Source organism: Staurois parvus, unplaced genomic scaffold (genome assembly GCF_062004578.1).
Source record: "Staurois parvus isolate SC_StPar_1 unplaced genomic scaffold, SC_StPar_1.0 ptg000694l, whole genome shotgun sequence".
NCBI lineage: Eukaryota > Metazoa > Chordata > Amphibia > Anura > Ranidae > Staurois > Staurois parvus.
This window is the reverse complement of record NW_028318490.1, coordinates 6,156,525-6,178,220: the sequence shown is the minus strand read 5'-3', so window position 1 is coordinate 6,178,220 and position 21,696 is coordinate 6,156,525. Positions and strand designations below refer to the sequence as shown.

General features: G+C 42.1%; 1 protein-coding gene across 1 annotated transcript in view; it reads left to right on the top strand.

The window, feature by feature from the left end:
- The window catches only part of MTA2 (metastasis associated 1 family member 2), a 44,188-nt gene extending 22,987 nt beyond the window's left edge, over positions 1 to 21,201 (top strand). Inside the window, exons 4-18 of the mRNA XM_089652877.1 lie at positions 691 to 808; positions 1,780 to 1,843; positions 1,933 to 2,050; positions 2,223 to 2,325; positions 2,838 to 2,937; positions 3,086 to 3,274; positions 10,787 to 10,861; positions 11,365 to 11,423; positions 11,508 to 11,605; positions 14,068 to 14,207; positions 15,438 to 15,666; positions 15,759 to 15,848; positions 17,177 to 17,295; positions 19,055 to 19,209; positions 20,478 to 21,201. Of these exons, the coding sequence (XP_089509003.1) occupies positions 691 to 808; positions 1,780 to 1,843; positions 1,933 to 2,050; positions 2,223 to 2,325; positions 2,838 to 2,937; positions 3,086 to 3,274; positions 10,787 to 10,861; positions 11,365 to 11,423; positions 11,508 to 11,605; positions 14,068 to 14,207; positions 15,438 to 15,666; positions 15,759 to 15,848; positions 17,177 to 17,295; positions 19,055 to 19,209; positions 20,478 to 20,646 (1,826 nt within the window). The 3' untranslated portion in view covers positions 20,647 to 21,201. The remainder of the gene's footprint in view (positions 1 to 690; positions 809 to 1,779; positions 1,844 to 1,932; positions 2,051 to 2,222; positions 2,326 to 2,837; positions 2,938 to 3,085; positions 3,275 to 10,786; positions 10,862 to 11,364; positions 11,424 to 11,507; positions 11,606 to 14,067; positions 14,208 to 15,437; positions 15,667 to 15,758; positions 15,849 to 17,176; positions 17,296 to 19,054; positions 19,210 to 20,477) is intronic.
- Positions 21,202 to 21,696: the final 495 nt, after the last annotated feature.

The following is a 21,696-nucleotide window of genomic DNA, read 5'->3' as shown; positions in this document are numbered from 1 at the left end:
ATGCTTTTTCAATGCACTTTTTTAATGTGTTCAGTGTTGCTAGGAGGGGTCTGTTGTTGTGCAGAAAAATGCACCAAAAACTCATGTATGTACATTTTTCATGCTTTTTTTTTAATGCAATTCCATTGAAGTCTATAGAGCCAAGAACGCACCATGCTGTGTATTACAAAAAAAAAAAAATCCTTGCACCCTTCCAAAAAAACACTGGTGAAAACTGCATAGATGTGAATTTGACCCAAAGGAACTAATGTTAAACAGCCTGTACCCCATTTCTGCAAATCATGTAAACATAGCCTTGGAAATTTTGATCCTTAAGGATAAGTGACCCCAAACTAAAAGCAGCCAGAGATGTTAAGGATAGCTTGTTTCAACCCTTTCTCTGTCACTGACTTAAAGCCGTAATAAACCGATATGCTGTTCCTTCAGGGCACATGTGCCAGTGACATCATTTGCTGCAAGGACACTGAATATCTCCCAAACTGTGCGTGTTTAGGAGATATTCTTTGTTCCTACAGTTAAGCTTTATTGTAAGCATACCTGTAGGTAGAAGTGTCCAATGGGAGTTTACTTCCACTTTAAGGCCTCTCATAAGCCTCCAGTTATGAAGATCCTATGTAATAATTATATACACATAATTTTACAAACCTGTCGAGCCTTTTTGTTTATCACATTGGTGTGTCTTTTATACAGGAGAATTTGAGGAAGAGTCCAAGCAGCCATCTGTTGGTGAACAACAAAGGCACCAACTGAAACATCGAGAACTTTTTCTTTCCCGACAGTTTGAATCTCTACCAGCAACACATATCAGGTAAAGCCAAATTAACTGATTTTTTTTTTCTTTTTTCTGCATACTTGTAGCAGATCGCATAGTTGCATAGTGCTTTTGTTAAATCTGTATGTTAAATTAAAGTAGATTTAAATCCACTAATTTAAAGTGTAAACAAACCCCATCTTTTTCATCCAAGGAAGCTGTCATCTTAGACTGTTTGATCTTCAACTGCCTAGGTGCTGCACATGTTATCAGTTATGACACCAGCCATTTGATGGTTTGACAGTTTGGATGAGACCACAAGCAACTGTGACGGTTACATTCCCGACACTTGGGAATTTAACTGTTTCTTTTAAACTTTTCAGTCAATGGATTTAGTTCCGCTTTAGCCCCGATTTCACGTATATGCGAATTGCATGTGTTTTGGAACCACATCCCCGATTCTCGTGTGGACCAAAAGCCATTTCTATGGAGCTGGTTCACATATGTGCAGACGACCGCAGTGCGATTTGAAAAAGAGTCCTGTACGATATTCAGCCCAGTTCAGGTGCAATTTCCAATGTCATACACTTTAACTATTCGCACCTGAACTGCTGAACGAAGTTGCACCGGAGGGGGCTTGAAATCACATTGTGAACCCAAGCTTAATGATTTCCCAAGGCATGCCTCTCAAGATTACCACGCTGGCAACTGTGTCAGTTATGTCAACTCTTAACCAAAATTTCAAGCCTTCAAATGGCTGGTGTCATAGCTTATCACATCTGCAGCACCATGGCAACTGTAGATCTAAATAGATACTAAGATGGCACCATCCCTGTCTATAAGGGATAGGAGGATGTAGTTATGCTTTAGGATGTAACTGTATCATTGGAGATGTCTGCTGGGCAAAATCGCTGAGGGATAAGGTAATTGTTGCATATGGAAGGTTTAGGGTTTTGATAATCCCCAGCTGTTTCAATAATCAACTACTTTTGGGAGTTTTTGTTATATGCCTGATTTCTTTTGTGCAGGGGCAAATGCAGTGTAACTCTGCTAAATGAGACAGATATTCTAAGCCAGTATTTGGAGAAAGAGGTAAGATTTTTCTGTTCAGGTGTTTTTAGCAGCATTGTCCTATTCTGTTAGCCACCTTAACCATTGTCCTCATTCACTGTTGTCTTTAGGATTGCTTTTTTTACTCGCTGGTGTTTGACCCTGTGCAAAAGACTCTGTTGGCTGATCAAGGAGAGATCAGAGTTGGTTCCAAATATCAGGCAGAAATTCCCGACCAGCTAGCTGAAGGTGAGTAAATGCCACGAGACTGCAAAATCTTCATTTCTCCCCATAATTGTATGCAAATGTTATCTAAAACTCAGCCTCCATCATTTCAATTTAATTTTTCCCATGGCAAGTAACATTCCTATTTTATTCCAGCATGTTAAGATATCCTTATAATGTTTGTTTTCCTGTATAGGTGAATCTGATAACAGGAACCAGCAGAAAATGGAGATGAAAGTTTGGGATCCTGAAAATCCTTTGACAGATAGACAAATAGACCAGTTTCTTGTAGTTGCCAGGTAACATTTTTATCTCATCCAGAAAGTGAGTTAGGGCTGTTACATTGCTTGTTTTCCCTATCATGATTCTAAAGACCACTTCTGCTGTCATTTTCCAATGAAGTTAAAGTGGAAGAAAAGACTAACATCAAAACTGTCCCCTCGCACTCTTACCTATCCTGCTTGACCTGTATAAGAAAGATGTGTATGTGCCCATTTCTAACTGCTCTGGCTCAGGGAGTGTTCGACAGCGGCTGAGAATATCAGGAACCATTACAGCAGCCATTGTCAGCACTTCCTGAAGCCACCGCTTACTGGCACAGACGATCCAGCACTGCAGTATCATGTGACCGGACCAAGGAATTTTAAAATTGTGTAAATATACAGATCCTTTTTAATATACAGGTTAGGTAGGAGGAGGGGATGGGGAACATTTTTAACACCGTGTTAGGCATTTCTTCCACTTAAGGATTTATAGAATACAGTAGCAGATTTTTCGTTCTGCTTCTCATTGTTATTCTGTTTATTTGTAGGGCTGTTGGCACATTTGCAAGAGCATTGGACTGTAGCAGCTCAATCAGACAGCCAAGCTTACACATGAGCGCAGCAGCTGCTTCTCGTGACATTACATTGGTATGAATCATATTCTTCGTCTTTCCATGATAGAACATTTTGGGGTGCTTAAAGTGACATAGTAATCATTCAGCATTTTTTAGTGCTTGTATCTATTCTAAAAAAAGAGTAAAAAGCTCAGATGTGTATTTTTTTTTTTTTGTGTCAGTTCCATGCAATGGATACCCTACAGAGGAACGGTTATGATCTTGCTCGTGCCATGTCGACACTTGTCCCTCAGGGTGGTCCAGTTCTGTGCAGGGATGAAATGGAAGAGTGGTCTGCATCAGAGGCCATGTTGTTTGAGGAGGCTTTGGAGAAATATGGAAAGGATTTTAATGACATCCGACAAGACTTTGTAAGTCAGACTGTAATATTTTTATTTTTCCACATTTTGTATTGTAGGAGCCCTCTGCTCTTTGTAATAGTTTGGTTTTCATTAATAAAAGATACATACTTTTAAAGAAGTAAAGTACCCGGCTTAGCCACTTACCCTTTGTTTTACCCACCCCTTCAGGACGAGGCCATTTTTTGGTTAGACAGAGCTGTGCTACGTTAACTGACAAGTGTCATGCAGCACTGTACAGAAATTAAATTGATATTTGTTTACACATAGAGCTTTATTTGTTCACCACTGAGTTTTTTACTTTTTGCACTATAATTGAAAAAAAACCAGAACATTTAAAAAAAAAACAAAAAACGTATGTGTATCTCCCGATCAGTGACTTTATAGCAGGACTGTCGGGCATTTTTGACACTGGTTGGGAACTGACTGACACTGGGCAGGAAGGGGTTAACATCTGGGTCTATCAAAGGGTGCGATTGATTAATATGTACTATATTGTGTTTTAGTAGAGGACATAGCAGCACGTGCCTGCTGACAGAAATCTGTTTAAACTCACAGATCTCTCAACTGTCAGCTTATCCCTCGATCACCAAGTCCCGGCCATGAATCGCTGGCCAGGGCCCGGTGATTGATATCTGCGGGAGCCAATGACAGCGCTGGTAGAGTGGCGCACGTGCAAAATCGCATCTATTTGTGATTTTTTTTTTTTTTCTTTTTTGCACAGAGCGGCTGCCCTGTAGCAGTTAAACTGCTATAGGGTGGCAGGGAAGTGGTTAAACAAAATTCTTCCATGTTAGTCTTTCTTTCTCCACCAACCAGGAATATGTCATGAGCAGGGGCAGACTGACAAATCATGGGGCCCCCGGGCAATAGGGGATCATGGGGCCCCTGTGTCCTTGCCCAAACTCAAAAAAGCCTATGAAAAAGGTACCAGGGGCATCTCATGGGGCCCCCTACTGATCCCGGGCCCTCGGGCAGTGCCCGAGTTTCCAAATGGTCAGTCCGCCCCTGGTCAGGAGGTGACACAATCACAAAGCTAAAGTATGGGATTGGTTTGAAAATTTTTAAGTACCTCCAGTGTTTTTATGTATATCAGCAGGTATCCAAATGCACTAGTAGTATCTTTTTATCTGAGTCTTTAATTGGTGTTAAATCGTGCTATGTGGCTTGGCAAACGGTAACAGATCGAGGGACTAGCTACACAGAAAATTTTCATCCCACTGGTTGAACAAAAAAAAAAAAACTTGCTGTGCATACCTTATCTAAAGCAAACAAAACTCTAGTTTTAAACTACTGGGGCAGAAAATATGTCTGGGTCTCTATCATTGAGTGATTTCTGCAGTGTTGTGCAGAAAACACACCGAAGAACACCACAGACTGTGCCCTGTGTTTAATAAAACCTAAAATTCTGAGCACATTGCATATTAAATACTGCTTTGTCCTGGTAGATGCTTATGCTGGCTAAAAACATATTGAGGGGAAATTGGTAAAACTGAAGCAGCTGTACATATCAACAATCAGATTTTCAGCTTATTCAGTTAAACTTTTAAAATGAAAGCTATAAGCTATGCGATCACAATGTTAGCAAAGCTGTTATGAATCAATTTGTTTCATAACAGCTCTGCTTCTCTTCCTAGTGAGCTGTGATTGGCCCACAGCTTGTCACATGATACATGGCGCCAATCATAGCAACCTGTACCATGTGAACAGCTCCAGTCAATCACAGATCACTATCTTGAGCTGTCAAAAACCTAACTCATTCATGATAGCAAGCTTTGCAGTGCAGGAGAAATGATCTTTATTTCTCCTGCAAAGCAAAGTGTAAATAATAAAAAAAAAAGTTTAAAAATTAAAAATACCATATTGAGAATTTTTTTTTTTTTTGTAACTAGCCGACCACTTATCTGTATTTTGTGGGTGAGCAGCAGCCCTGGGCAGAGTGATGTAATCTTGCGGTGCTTTCTTTTTCGGGGTGTGAACGCGCCTGTGCCCACCCAAACCCCCCCAGCCGGGCTAGGGAGAGAACAAACACGGCACTGAGTAAAAGCACTACATTTCTTTCTCTCTCTCCCCCTCTCTCCCCCTCTCTCCCTCTCTCTCCCCTCTCTCTCCCCTCTCTCTCTCTCTCTCTCTCTCTCTCTCCCTCCCCTCTCTCTCTCTCTCTCTCCCTCCCCCCTCTCTCTCTCTCCCCCCCCTCTCTCTCTCTCTCCCCCCCCCCTCTCTCTCTCTCTCCCCCTCTCTCTCCCCCCCCCTCTCTCTCTCCCCCCCTCTCTCTCCCCCCCCTCTCTCTCCCCCCTCTCTCTCTCTCCCCCCTCTCTCTCTCTCCCCCCTCCCTCTCTCTCTCCCCCTCCCTCTCTCTCCCCCCTCCCTCTCTCTCTCCCCCCTCCCTCTCTCTCTCCCCCCTCCCTCTCTCTCTCCCCCCTCCCTCTCTCTCTCCCCTCTCCCTCTCTCTCTCCCTCTCCTCTCTCTCTCCCTCTCTCTCCCCCCCCCTCTCTCTCCCTCTCCCTCTCCCCCCCCCCCCCTCTCTCTCTCTCTCTCTCTCTCGTGTTAGGTTAGCACATCTAACTCTTTGATCACCCCGCCATCCATCCAGTGCCATTAGTACAGTGTGGGTATATAAACTTATTCACTGATCATTGTATTACTGCCACTAGCAACATCATATAGTGTCAGTGTCACTTATCGCCCCTCCCAGTCAGGGTCAGCTAGTATTAGATTGCCCGCTCACTATTGCACTCACACTATAGGTTACTGCTCACCACCATTACTAGTATAGTGTTAGCGGGATCAGACCCGTTTGCTCTCAGCACTAGCGTTTAGCCCCTCTGCTGTTTTTCACAGAAGATTTGTACCAATTGATTGTGGGCCAAAGCAATTTATACGCACAACAATACATCGCCGCCCACCCAAATTCAGCTGTTGCCAGACCGCATGGATTTAAAACTTTTTTGGGCCTAACCCTCAACATGGGCATTACAAAAAAAGATTGAATTGCGGTCATATTGACCCACAGACCTGAGTTCCTCATATGCCCGTGTTCTCTGCTGTTACATATATGCCCAACATGGATCAGCAATGTACTGGTATGTTGCTGGTGGTCTGCTTTCATGTAAAAGCAATCCTAGTGACTAATTAGCTGCTGGATCATTTTTACAAGCAGTGGGAAGGGACATCTCCATTTTAGGGCCTCTGAAACTGTGATCGGTAGTGAGGAAGTGATATGAGGAAATATGCCCTTGGAAAGCCTGGAGGTGGTCTTTGGATTTTGGGGGCCTGTATGTAGCTAGACTGCCAAAAAGTCTCTCACATGTGGTATCCCCATACTCGGGAGAAGTAGCAGAATGAGTTTTGGGGTGTTGTTCCACATATTCCCATGGCATGCATGAGCAATATATCATTTAAGTGACAACTTTGTGGTAAAAAAAAAAAAAAAAATTAAAAAGAGAAAAATTAATTTTCAAAAAATGTGTGGCAATATATAAATGCTCCATGGACTCAACATGCCCCTCTGCAAAAGCCTTGGAGTAGATGAAACAGGAAGGCGCTTCTAAGGTCAACTTCCAAGGTCAACTTTTAATAAAAGCGGTTAAAAACACTTAGTATACTAGTACAAACAGGCTCTAATGTAATCCGTCAATAGCAGGGCTCTGTCCTCTAATCGATGGCGCCACTGTGCCAGCCAGCAGCTGCAGGGTGAGCTTGAGAAGAGGTGTTAAAGATGGCCACAGCTCTATCCGGACCGCTGGAACGCACGCTGTCCACGGACTGGAAGTGACATGAGCATGGAGCGGTGACGTGTTTTGTAGCATGCGCAGACCATCAGTCTTGAAGGAGCTCTGCGTATGATCTGAAATGCGTCACCGCTCCATGCTCATGTCACTTCCAGTCTGTGGACAGCGTGCGTTCCAGCCATCCGAGTAGAGCTTTGGCCATCTTTAACACCTCTTCTCAAGCTCCCCCTGCGGCTGCTGGCAGGCACAGCGGCTTCATTGCTTAGAGGACAGAGCCCTGCTTTTGACGTATTACATTAGAGCCTGTTTGTACTACCAGACTGTCAGTGTTTTTAACCGTTTTTTATTAAAAGTTGACCTTGGAATAATGCACCTGGAAGCGCCTTCTTGTTTCATCTTCTTCTGCACAGAGTTTGCTTCCACTCTATAGAAGTGCTGCTCAGTACTGGTTTTCCTAAACATCATCCATCATTTGCTGCCATACTTCCACAGCATCGTCCACCGACGTGCCCTGCTACCCATTTAAATCCTTGGAGTGTCTACTTTCCAAAAAGGGGTCATTTGGGGGGGAGGGTTGTACTGCCCTGGCATTTTAGCACCTCAAGAAATGTGATCGGCAGTCAGAAAGTAAAAGCTGTGTAAATTCCAAAATATATACCAAGTTTGTAGACGCCATAACTTTCACACAAACCAATTAATATACATGTATTGGGATTTATTTTACCAAAGACATGTAGCAGAATACATTTTGGCCTAAATTTATGACTAACTTTTGAGTTTATTGGATATTTTCTTATAACCAACAGTGAAAAATATTGTTTTTGTTTTTGTTTTTTTTTCCCTGTTTATAACACAAAAAGTAAAAACTGCACAGGTGATCAAATACCACCAAAAGAAAGCTCTATTTGTGTGAAAAAAATGACAAAATTTCTTTTGGGTACAGCATTGCACGACTGTGCAATTACCAGTTATAATAGCGCAGTGCCGAACAGCAAGAAAATGGCCTGGTCATGTAGGGGGGTAAATCTTTCGTAGAGCAAGTGGTTAAAGATCAGCTTGATATAAATAATATCTTTTATGTTTTAATGGTTTAAAACTTTGGCCTATGTATAATTTGTAGGTGTGTGTGTGTAAGACAGTAATATTTGTTAATTTACATATGCAGCCTCTCTTCTGCAATGCCACAGTCTTAGGCTACAGTTACACTTGAGCGATTTGTAGCTTGAAGCTCCAAAACTGCTCAAACTTAAATCAATTGTTATGGTGCCTGTTTGAACGATCAGGTGTGAACAGGCACCATAGAGAACAATTGATTTTTTACGTTTTAAGCATTTTTGGAGCGTTGAGTTTCAAGCTACAAATCACTGAAGTGTGAATGCAGCCTTAAACTGGTCATAGAGGAACAAAAAAAAAAAGATTCCTACAGCCACACAAACCAGGTGAATGAAGAGATCCCCCTTGCCGGGACATTGTAATCAGATAGCAGGATTCTCCAGTGTTAGACAACATTGCTGATCGATTTTGGCAAATAAGGACAACCACACATGGATTGAAATCTGGCAAGTTCCTGCAAAATGTTCAGTTTTAGTCAGCTGTCTCATTGAACAAGTGCACTCCCTGTGGGGCTCATATCTTAGTAGATATGTAGGCAGAGTCAAAAGGGCTCCTTCTAGTGGTTAATTTACAAATCTTTATAGGTGATACAAAAATATGATAGCACAAGCAATTAAAGTAAAGGTCAAACTACAATGTACTTTTAGCTAAATCATTTAAATGTGTTATTATTATTATACAGTATTTATAAAGCGCCAATAGTTCACTCAGCGCTGTACATTACAAAGGGGGACAGAACATGTGACAGAACAATACCAATACAATGCAAAACATGAGGGGATCGAGGGCCCTGCTCTTTCGAGCTTACAATCTAGAAGGGATGGGATAGTGGTACAGGAGGAGATAGTTGTGGGGGATGGAGTGGTAGGAAGAGTGGAGGAGGTCAGCAAGTTAGCAGGGGGTGAGGTAGGCTTCCCTGAAGAGATGGGTTTTCAGGGTGCGCCTAAAGGAGAGGAGAGTAGGTGATAATCTGATGGGTTGGGGAAGGGAGTTCCAGAGGATGGGTGACACCCTGGAGAAGTCCTGGAGGCGGGCATGGGAGGAGGAGACCAGGGAACTAGAGAGAAGGAGGTCTTGTGAGGAGCGGAGTGTGCTTGCTGGGCGGTACTTGGATATTAGGTCAGTGATGTAGTTCGGGGCAGTATGGTGGACAGCTTTGTACGTCAGTGTTAGGATTTTAAATTTGATCCGTTGCGCAATCGGAAGCCAGTGGAGGGATTGGCAGAGGGGGGTGGCGGAAATGGAGCGGTTGGAAAGGTGAATGAGTCTGGCAGCCGTATTCAGGATGGACTGAAGCGGGGATAGCCAGCGGCGAGGCAGGCCAGTGAGGAGGGAGTTGCAGTAGTCGAGTCGTGATATGATGAGGGAGTGGATGAGCTGCTTAGTGGTTTCTGGGGTTGGGAACGTGCGGATTTTGGCGATGTTGCGGAGGTGGAGTCTGCACGAGTTTGTTAAAGATTGGACTTGGGGCTGGAAGGATAGGTTGGAGTCCAGAATGACACCCAGTACTCTGGCCTGCAGGGTGGGTTTGATATTGGCGTTGTTGGATGTGATGTAGAAGTCAATGGGGGGTGGGGTTCGGGCTGGGGGGAAGACAAGGAGCTCGGTTTTGGAGAGATTCAGTTTAAGGAAGTGTAGCGACATCCAATCTGATATGTCGCTCAGTAGGTGTGTGATTTGGGCAGAGACCGAGGGGGTGAGGTGGGGGGTTGAGAGATAGATTTGTGTCTCTCGTCGGCATAGAGGTGGTAGTTGAAGCCGTGAGAGTGTATGAGTTGGCCAAGGGAGGAGGTGTAGATGGAGAAGAGAAGGGGCCCAAGGACAGAGCCTTGAGGGACCCCAACAGAGAGGGGGAGTGAGGGGGAGGTGGTAGCATTATAGGTAACGCTGAAAGAGCGTTGTGACAGGTAGGATGAGAGCCAGGAGAGAGCAGAATCTCTGAGGCCGAGGGAGTGTAGTATTTTGAGGAGGAGGGGGTGGTCAACTGTGTCGAAGGCCGCAGAGAGGTCAAGGAGTAGGAGCACTGAATAGTGGCCATTAGCTTTGGCGGTTAGAAGGTCGTTGGAGAGTTTGAGTAAGGCGGTTTCGGTGGAGTGTAGGGGGCGGAAGCCAGACTGTAGGGGATCGAGGAGGTTGTTGTTGTTGAGGTGAGAGCATAGGCGGGTGTAGACGAGGCGCTCGAGGAGTTTAGATGTAAGTGGGAGCAGGGAGATGGGTCTGAGGTTGTTCGGGTCATTGGGGTCCAGGGAGGGCTTTTTAAGTATGGGGGTGATGTGTGCATGCTTCAGGGGGGAGGGGAAAGTGCCGGAGGAGAGGGAGAGATTAAAGATGTGGGTGAGGGAGCGTAGGATGGAGGGAGAGGGAGGTCGTAGGAATTGTGAGGGGATAGGGTCGAGGGGGCAGGTGGTGAGGCGGGCATCAGAGGATCTTGGAGACTTCCTCGATGGTAGTAAGGTCAAGTAAGTGTTCACCAGAAAAAAATTTTATCCTTTCCTTTAACATGCTCTGCATGTCCGTTGTGCTTGGCCGTAAAGCTTACCTCTGTTCCACTATGTCAGAGATACTTCTCTTCAGTAGCAATTGTGCTATCTTCCATTGTTAACTGGTTCTTAAAATTTGCTTTAGATACGATTTTTTTTTTTTTTTTTTTTGTATTCTGAAATTATTTCCTTTCTTTTAGCTCCCCTGGAAGTCTTTGGCTAGTATTGTTCAGTTCTACTATATGTGGAAAACTACAGACAGATACATCCAACAGGTAAAATTACAGGAGTAAATTGTGGGGCTTATTTATAAAAACTTGATTTATCCTAAAGTTGGAGAACTTGTCATTGTGTCCATTTGGCTTTCATCCTTTTAATTTCTGGGAAAATGAGACAAAGCACCTGATTGATTTGTAAATGTAAATCCAAGTTTTAATTTTCCAATAAACTGATCAATTCGCTAACCTATATTGGTATTGAGCTTCATTTTACCCACAGAGCACAGAGCCTTAACATGGCAAAAAAGCAGAGGCTTGTGGTGCACACCTTGTTTTCCTAGCTAGTTCTAAGATTCATCCTTTTACAGGGAAGATAATGAATAAGTTCCATGTGTGTCTGTGCCATGAGACTTGCCTATTAACCACTTCTCGGTGCAGCTGGTTAGTCTGCTGTGTCCATACATCAGAAAGCCAAAGTCCATGATTTACCCTGAAAATGCAGAAGTACCCCTCTAGTAATTACAGTGAGAGTATACATTCACCTTGTTATCTTTCTTTAGAAACGTTTGAAGGCAGCTGAAGCAGACAGCAAACTGAAGCAAGTCTACATCCCCACTTAGTGAGTATTACACATCCTTATATATTTGCTGTGTGTACTGACGGTACATATATGATCTGTAAATCCCATGTCTTTTGGTTTTAGCACCAAACCGAATCCCAATCAGATTATATCTGTTGGATCTAAACCTGGACTTAATGGAGCTGGATTCCAAAAGGGTTTGACTTGCGAAAGCTGCCACAGTAAGTCAATACTTAAAATTGCTAAATACATATATGGGAGCTATTTACCTGCCAAGGTATTTGTATATCTGTACCTCAAGTCCTGAGATATACACAGTCCTTTCACGCAACCTTGCCTGGGAGGACACAAGAGATGATTTTTCTCAACTGTACTTACTAGTCTTGTGGCACCCCCAGCCTGTGGCTGCTCAGGAAAAGGAGAAGCAGCAGATTGATGAGCTTATCTGTCAGTCTGCTCTTTCCTCATTTTGGCATGCTTCTTGTTAGCAAGAAGAAAAAATAAGATAAACCTCCTGCGCTCAAAGGACTGGATATATATGGAAGGATCTTCATAGACCTTAGCATTCGAACCAAGACGGCAGTACTGTGAAGCCCTCTAAGGGCTGGGGATAGCCCAGTACGGCACTAGAAAATAATGGAAAAGGGGCGCACAAGCCTTGCGCATTACCTCAATAAAAACTTTAATCGTACAAAGTAGCAGATGTATACTTACAACAAATGTACACAGGCATATCATGACCGACCGTGGTCTGAAATGGTGCACAAGTCCCTCCCACAAGCAAAAAGGACGCTTGAGAATGTCTGATGCGTTTTGAGGAGTGATCTCCTCCTTCATCAGAGCCTATTCCTAATCGCCCCTTATATAAAACATAATTTGAATCCGGCCCCAATTCTTGTAAATGGGTTCCTCCCATTTGCCGGTGGGCAGTCCTGATATCTTATAAACACGATACTCAACAATTACATGAAGCTTCTAATAGTGAATCATTGAATGATTTGCTATTAGAAACTTTATGTAATCTTTTGCTGCAGGCTACCCTGAGAACTGTGATGGAAAAGATGGGTGCTTTGACTGTAATCCAATATCTACTGCTCAGCGCGTACCCCACTTATTACGTTCCTTTGCCCTCCTAGTGTCTGGGTTCTTGGCTCTCTTTTGGAGTCTTAAGGATGACTGCTGGACCACAAACTGGAAGTGACGTAGTCCCGTGACCGGAAGTAGCAGCTGGAAAGCAGGATAATGCCGCACTTCTGGTCTTTCTGAGCAGCGTGCGTTCTATGGCATCCCACATGGTAGCAGCAGCTACTGCCATTGCTGTTGTGTAGAGGATCACATTATGAGTGGGCTTTTTTCTCCCCCTTTTTTTTTTTTTCTCTCAGTCGTAGCTGAAATCATTGAATAAGGCCATTAGCCATTGAATATGGTAAAAGTATCTAACGAACACACACACACACACACACACACCTCTGTCCTTTTGCTCATATTTTAGCATGCATAGGTATGTACATTAATATGACCGATAATTACTGTCTGCAATATCTTTTACGTGTGGGTTCATAGTTGTCATGTTATAACTGATGTTGAATATCGTGTTTAGTGCACACCCCTTAGATATCAGACCCGCCCACAGGCAAATGGGAGGAACCATTCACAAGAATTGGGGCTGGATTCAAATGATGTTTTATGTAATGGGTGATTGAGCAGCATTAGCAATAGGCTCTAATGAAGAGGAGATTGCTCCTTGAAACGCGATCATCCATTCTCAGGCATCCTTTTTACTTGTGGGACTCGTACACTTTCAGACCATGGACCACTGTCGGTCATGATATGCCTGTGTACATTTGTTGTTTGTGAGTATACATCTGCTACTTTGTACGATTAAAGTTTTTTCTATTGAGGTAATGAGCAAGGCTTGTGCGCCCCTTTTTTCCTTTTCTAATGCTTCTTGTTGCACATAAGCATTGCAGCACAGCTGATTGACTTCTTGTGCTGCGTCTTCTTGCAGTCTGGGCTCTGCTGACCTGTAGACTGTAAGAGGTTGAAGCATATTACATACACTGCATGCAATTACGAAAAATTTAAATTAATGGTGTTTTATAAACAGAACTATATTCACATGTGTCTTTATATCTGCCTGAAGCTTTAAGGCTCCATGCACCCTAGTGTGTATTATTATTATTATTATTATTAATAATAATTTTTTTTTTTAGCCAAATAAATGCTGGTAATAGCATTTTTCAGTAGCGTTTTAGGGGCATTAGCCTTTTATCAGCGTTTTTACAGTACATGTAGAAAAAAATCTGTTAAGAGCATTTTAGTAGCAGTTAGCAGTGTTTAGGAACGTTTAGCGTTTTATTCTGCTGGAAAAACGCTCTAAAAAAACTCTTCAAAAACTATTTTTTTTCTGCTCTTAGATGCTAAGCTCAAAAAAAAAATGCTAAAAGTCTAAAGCAGTGTGCATGAACATATAGGATAACACTATTTAGCTTCTGGGCTTCTAGGAGCTTAAAAAAATGTAAGTGTGCATTGAGCCTAAATGCTTGTGAGATTCCATCACATTATTATTATTTTTTTTTTTTTTTTTTTTTTCCTTCTATGACTTGAATTTTCATGTTTGTTTGGCATGACTGTGTATTTGTCTTTGTACCCTCCTATATATTGTTGCTATTTTCTTTTACAGCCACAGTCTCTGCACAGTGGTATGCATGGGGTCCTCCTAACATGCAGTGCCGCCTTTGTGCATCTTGCTGGATCTACTGGAAAAAGTATGGTGGGCTTAAAACACCAACGCAGCTTGAAGGTGCTGCTAGGAATATTGGGGTATGTGTAGATATTGATTACACTGAGAGGTTTTAAAAATATTAAGTGTAATCTGTAGGAATTTTTGTATTCATTTTTTATATATTTCCTATGGAGTAAACGAAACCTGCTTTTGCTGGCTTCTTTAAAATGTTAATTGCTTGGCTGCCATCCAATGGCAATAATATTTTCTGAAGCTGCAGAACTGCGACTACTTCAGTGCCTCCGTTTTGAGGTCATTGGAGTGGTATAATTAATTACAGCTGTATGCAACAATCTGGTCTTTTCAAAAAATGTTTAACTAGTCATACAAAAAAGGCTGCCCATTCTTCAAGTGGAAATAGTTATATCAGTTGGTAACTTAGAGTAAGTCTTTTCTGTAATGCATGCATCATCTTGCCTGAAATGAGATGTGCCACAAAAAGTGTCTCCCATCAAATGAGCGGTCAATACAAAGCAGGGAACTTTCTTACATCTGTAATGTTGTTTTCTGGGAATCCGTCACTGCTGTACCCACTCTGTGTGCAGGGTGACTGGTCTTCCATCTACCTTCATGTAGCTGAAAGTTGGTAGTTGGAGTTCTCAGTAGGTGAGCATGTGAACACTGGTGTATATTGCCATGAATGAAGTGTATGTTTTGTACACTTCAAATAAAGTTTGTACAAAACAAAAAGATGGAGCAGTGTGATGCGTTGAATCGCATACCACACTGCTCCCTACTGCAGCCAGGAAAGGATAGCTGCTGCTGGAGTGGTGAATCGCTCTGGCAGTTCTGCGTTTGTGTGAACCCAGCACCGAGTGAGTTTGTGGGCATGTGCCTGTGTAACTAGAATGTTACATATCTTATCTGGCTGATCCCTTCCTCTGACTAGACTGATACAAAGAACTCTGCTGGTGATGTCCTAGGAATACTAATTTAAGGGTAAAAATAGCTTTTCTGGCATGAATTTTAAGAAAAAAGTACAATTGCTTCTGTAGGTTATTTTAGAGAGGTACCTCATTTAATAATTTAAACAAGTGGAAGAGCCCCACCCAGGGGGTTGACATTTTAGATATATCTTTTAAAATTGCCTTGCCCTATGTGGTATTTACAAAGATGGTAAATATGAGGGTGGGAAATACACATAATACAAACTAGTACAATGTTTTCAAAGACCAGTATAGGTGTTGTACAGCATCTTAAACATTAGATAGGTAAAATGAGTAGACAACCTTGTATGACCTGCAGAAAAATGTCATTTCTGGTTTCAGGAGCCACATTCTCGTGGCCATCTTTCTCGGCCTGAAGCTCAAAGCATGTCACCATATACCACCAGTGCTAACCGGGCTAAACTGTTGGCAAAGAATCGGCAAACCTTTCTTTTGCAAACGACCAAACTAACTCGTATAGCACGACGCATGTGTAGAGATATCTTGCAACCTCGAAGAGCTGCACGTCGACCATATGCTCCAATAAATTCCAACTCCATAAAGGCAGAATGTAAGTTTATCTTTTTCTGTTTAGTTGTACTTTTTTCTGGTTATGCTTTAAAACTGTTCAATATAGGAGCTAAATTTTATTTCTTTCAATAGGCTCTATTCGACTACCAAAAGCAGCTAAAACTCCACTAAAGATCCTGCCCCTGGTGCGCCCTCCCTTAGCTGCCATTGTGAAAGAGCTAGGTAAGCACAAGAACCTTACGCCTAGTAGCAATACATTAGAACTCCAGTTTCAGTACATATATGCTTTTGGTACCCTGCCCTAGGTCATGTAAAGTGTTAAGCTCAATAGTACCTTTAAATTGTACAACAAAGTTTCAGTCACGTGACCGGTCCATCTTCTCCCTCCAACTTACTCTGATCAAGCTGCGGGGCTGGAACTGGCAGCATGCCTGACTTCACTGAGGTGTGCATTGACTCAGGAATTGCATGATTCATTATACCCCGACATCAGTAAGCTTCACCCCCTCCCTGTTCCTGAGACCAAGTGGAGAGGAAGTGTGCATGTTCTCCCTGTGCCTGCGTGGGGTTCCTCCCGGGTACTCCGGTTTCCTTCCACACTCCAAAGACATGCTGGTAGGCGAGTTGGCTCCTGTCTAAATTGACCCTAGTATGTGTATGTATGAATGTCAGTTAGGGACCTTAGATTGTACGCCCCTTGAGGGTTAGGGACTGATGTGAATGTACAATATATATGTAAAGCACTGCGTAAATTGACGGCGCTATATAAGTACCTGAAATAAATAATAGAACAACTTTTGGATGAATAAGTGTGAAGACTGTGAGCCAGGTCTTCTTGTCCGACATCAGTGCCTGACCTCACAAATACTCTACTGGAAGAATGGTCAAACATTCCCATAGACCTTGTGGACAGCCTTCCCAGAAGATTTGAAGCTGTTATAGCTGCAGAGGGTGGGCCAACTCAATATTGAACCCTATGGATTAATGCAGGCCATAGACTGGTCGAACATCGGCCAATTTGTTTTTTTTTGAACAATCAACGAAAAGTTGGTCATTTGGCCGACGTTACCACCAATGGTTTAAAAAATTGCCTGACTAAATCATAAATTTCACCCCATAACTTTGCAAGTCACTGCTCATGCGCTTTTTTTTTTTTTATCGTTAAAACGATCGGCCGATTTGGCCATCATTGCCGGGAAAATCGTCCGATCGTCCAAATCGGCCGCAAATTTTCCAAGACCGAAAATCTCAAAGTGCAAAAAACCCCATAAAACAGCCGACCAATTAACCCACTAACAGTGCGAAAATCGGCCGTGGTTTTTTTTTTCCCCGGCCGACAAATCGGCTGATTTTCGAACAGTCTATGGCCGGCATTAGACTGCCTTTAGAGTTCACAGAAAATTTCTCTCTGTGCTGGGTAGGTGGAAGGGCTGCTTGGAATAGGCTGTTGCTGCCTGTCCAGGTCACATACTGTACTGTAGATTGTAAATAACACAAGGGGTTACTTAGTCTTAAAGTACTGTTTGACACTCACATCATCTTTCTTTTAGCTGCTCAAGCACCCCTCAAGCCGAAAACCCCACGTGGAACAAAAACGCCAATAAATCGCAACCAACTCACTCAGAGTCGTAGTTTGAGTGTGTTACCCACAAAAAGAGCATTTGAAGCTGTAAGTATTATATTGGTACTGGGGGACAACAGATTAAAGCTGATTGGAGTTTTTTTTTTTTTTCCCTAAATCTACATTAGTCCATCTTGGTAACTACTAATCCTTCATATCTCACATCCGGAGGGCCAGAAATTCACTGTAGTGGCCGTTCCTAGATAGCATAGCATTGGTCTCTTTAGGCATTGCAAGACCTACTTACTTTTTGAATACTGAGGGTTGATTGCTTGGTACCTCCGCCAATTCAGAGAACATCTTAAATTTTTTTTTCCAATGAATACAAGGTGTTCTCTGATTGGACAAAACAGAGATTGTGCAGTCTTCCACCCCTCCTCTGCCTCATCCCGTGAAAGAAGGTCTTCGGGTCATTGAATAAAAAAATACAAGACTTTCTCTGAATGGAGGAAATGCTAAATGAGATCATTCCTGGAGTTCAGCTTTAACTTGGACATTTATGTGAATAAACTGTAATGGATTATAAAACTTTCTGTTTAGTGTGGACCTATACTCAGATGTTAAAACTGTTAAGTCTTGATGGAATAGGTAGTAAAAGTGTTGAAACACTTTCCTGGACAAAATACTTATGCTACGTATAAAAGTCTAGGATGGATAGAGAGAGAGAGAGCGCTTATATATATATATATATATATATATAGATAGATAGATAGATCTAGAGAGAGATATATTGGCCATTGAATACATAACACAAACTATATGTGAAACATTTCATGGTTTATATTAACAGTACTATTTTAATGTAAAAATAACACAGATTTTGGAATCTCTCCACAGACTAATTATTAGGGAATTTTCTGTTTTCATCTGCTTTATTTGTATATGCATCCTACTGTAATGAGGGTTAGCAGGATGTTTTCTCAATTTAAGAGATAAGCTCACTTTTTAGAGAAAAATAATAAATGCACATTTTTTTTGCAGGTAAAAAAAAAAGTGCATTTTTTTTTATTTTTGTCTACAGGAGCCTGGAAAGCATTGCACGAGCGTTCAGAAGATTGCTGATGCCATGCAGGTCTCCTGTAGATCTGTCAGAATATCTGCTTGCCGTACGGCATGTACGAGCAAGCCGATATTCTGACAGGAAACTTCAATGAACTACCATGGCACTCCACAGCGCCGTGGTAGTTAATTGAAAACTACAAGCCGACAGCCTTAGTGCATTAATTCACGGAAGTCTGTGAATAAATGATGTGGCTGTGTGGGCAAAGCCCTGCACAGTTGTGCTGGTTTCAGATCTGACAGTACAGGGAGACTTCTCCCCGTACTATCTGTCACAGGGAGGGGTGGTGGCGGGCAGCTATGGGAACATGTTACATGTTCCACCCTAAAACCGGGTGGAACATGTTCCCAAAGGTGAACTTATCCTTTTAATCAATTTACTGAAGACTGTAATAGGTTTGGGTTTTTTTTAAATACAAAAGATAACATTTTCCTTATCTATATAGTATAATCTAATCCAGTTACAGAATTACATAAATCACTCCCATCCGTGTTGGTGCGCAATAAGTTGATTCCCCATCTTATTAGATACAAAATAGATTTAGCAGCCGGTGGTATAAACTGTCATGGATAACTAAACCTGATTGGTTAAGCTATAAAGGATCCAAAGAACTGTTTTGAGTGCTGAGGTGAAGAGAGATCCTTCCTGCAATCTGTATGTTTTTAAGTGGTATATTAAACACAATTGTCCTGTAGTCTCAGGTTTGTTTCTTTCTTAATTTTCTTCTCTGCAATAACTTCCTTTTAGGTATCTGGGGTTGGTGTGGTACCTCCTTTTTCTGCCAATGGCCGCTCCTTCTCCTCCGGTGTCCGTTCCAGCTCTCAACCCAATGTTAAGAGGCAGAAACTCAATCTTGCTGATGCCCCTAATCCGGTAGTGTTTGTGGCTACAAAGGATACAAGGTAACTGTCTTGCTTCTTAAACATTCCCCCCCCCCCCCATTTTGAAAGCCCATCCCCAGCCAGACTTAGAGGTTGATTTTACTAAAACTGGAGAGCGCAAAATCTGGTGCAGCTCTGCATAGAAACCAATCGGTTTCCCTTTTTTTTTTTTTTTTGGTCAAAGTCAAAAAGCTGATTGGCTACAATACAGAGCTGCACCAGATTTTGCACTCTCCAGTTTTAGTAAATCAACCCCTATTGTGTATAGGACAAAGTAAGGAGGGGATATAACCATTGCTCTGTTTTTGTCTTTGTTCCTGTTAGGAAGTGAGGAGAAATTTCTCCATAAGGAATTGAAGTGATGGGAGATCTCCTCTTCAACAGGGACAGAGACATAAACGCAATTTATTAGAGTGGGGAAGGGTTAAAATTTCTGACTTTTATTGCTTATATCTGAGTTTTATTGCAGTCTGCTCCTTTTTGTTCTGGTAACAGACATATCTGAAATTTCTTGTATGGGCATCACAGGGAACAGGCTCAATTGGCACTTGTGCAACTTTGATCCAACTTTACACTCTGAAAAGGTTTGTGCAAAACTTTGTTGCAACTTAGTTCCAAAGTCGCTGCAACTTTAAAGAAGTACAGCCAAGGCTTGTTTGGCTGTACTTCTCCTGTGGATCACAGGAGTAAAGAACTGCATTCCTGTGACCCCTTTTTTAGCTGATAGCAGGCTAAAGTCTGCTGTCAGCTGATGTCACTCTGTCAGTCCAGGCTGGGGAAATATACCGACTTTAAAGTGAGGATCCACCCAGATCCCTAGACTGGTAGCTGGCTCAGACTCTCAGCGATCCACAGACAGCGGTAACTGACAGTTGCTGCTCCCTGCTCAGAGTGGCACCGCTGATCGCTCAGTTCTCAGCCTTAGAGCCTTTGGGGGACAGATTCTGCATCGGATCAATGCTGCACCCACCTAGTTAAAGAGAAGTTGGGTTTTTTTCCAAATTCTACTTAAGTCGCATTGATCCTAAATGGTGCCATTTGAAAACGGACTGTGACTTGTCATGCGACTTTGTATCCAAAGTCGCAGGACAAGTTGCACAAGTGTGAATGAAGCCTAAAGGAAAATTAGAAAAACATTTCTGGAGTCGGCCTTTCAATATTACTGACCGTTACACTGCACTCACAGCACCTACTTGTTTTAATGTTAGGGAACAGAGCAAGAACTGTAGCCCTACAAATATTTATGATAATTTATCAATTACTTTTTGTGTTACTTTATACTTTTGTAGATGCTTAAGAAAATCCCTTTCACACATGGAGATGCGCCGAGCTGCTCGTCGCCCCAATCAACCCTTGAAGATAAAGCTACCACTGCCTCCAAGAACAGCTGTGCTTATGCCCTCACTTGCTGCAGCCCATCCTGCCAGCACAAGTGAACCTATTGTTTTGGAAGACTGAGGGACTAAAAACACCAGTTTCTATGTAGAAAGAAATTCCTGTCCCCTTCTTACCTTTTTCAAGCCAGTACTCTTCACCATTGCTTAACGGACAGTATATGTGCTTGAGGATGGCAGACTTCCTTTGTCCACCTTCCCTAACAAAGATGTCAACGGTCCAAATCCAGAAAGCCCAACTATCCCAACCTAGCAGCGACAGGGGCAGGTTTTTGCTCTTTCGCATCTCCTATTTACACTTTTTCCCCTGGTCCTTTATTTTAATATATATATTTTTCTTCATCTAACTTCCATGAATTGAATTGTTGGGAGGTGCTCTTGCTCCCAGCTCATATCCCCACCCTTTTTTATTTTCTTGTTTTAGTTTTGCTTTTTTTTGTACAATGAAAAAATTGAGGTCCATCAGTAAAAAGAAACAAAAGAAAAAGTGTCCTGAAATTTTTGTGAAAGGTAGTATGGGTGGGTGTGACTGGATGGTATGAGAAATGCAAATTACAGGGGATTGTAATACAGTACTGTCTGAAAATAATGAATTGAATAAAAATTCTGGTTAATCTGATCTTAATATCACTATACATAGGAAGAGAAACCAGTTATTTATTGAACTGTGGCAAAGGTCATTATACGTGATTTTATGTTTTGTGTGGTAAATCCATTTGGGAAGGATTTATTTTGTTATGATTCCTCTGCTTCACTGGGTATAAGATGCTCAGTCTTTGTGGATGGAATGTTTTATAATGTTCTTTTCGAAGCCTGATTCCTGCAAGGTGTTTCATAATGGCTGAGGTGGAGACATTTCACAATGAGTTGTACTGTTGATTAGTGTGTAAATTTTACCTTCAAACCTGCAAACAGAATGTACATTAAATACCAAATGATTCTACAGTAAAGCTTTCAAACATTTAGATTGAAAGCATTGACAGCATGTATTACTTTATCAGGAGCCTTATGTAACAAACATATTTTGTAATGATTACCTTGCTTAAATTTTTTTATTAAACTTGAAGCTGAACTCCAGCCTTACCTTCAGGTTTGTACAATCATACAGGCTCCT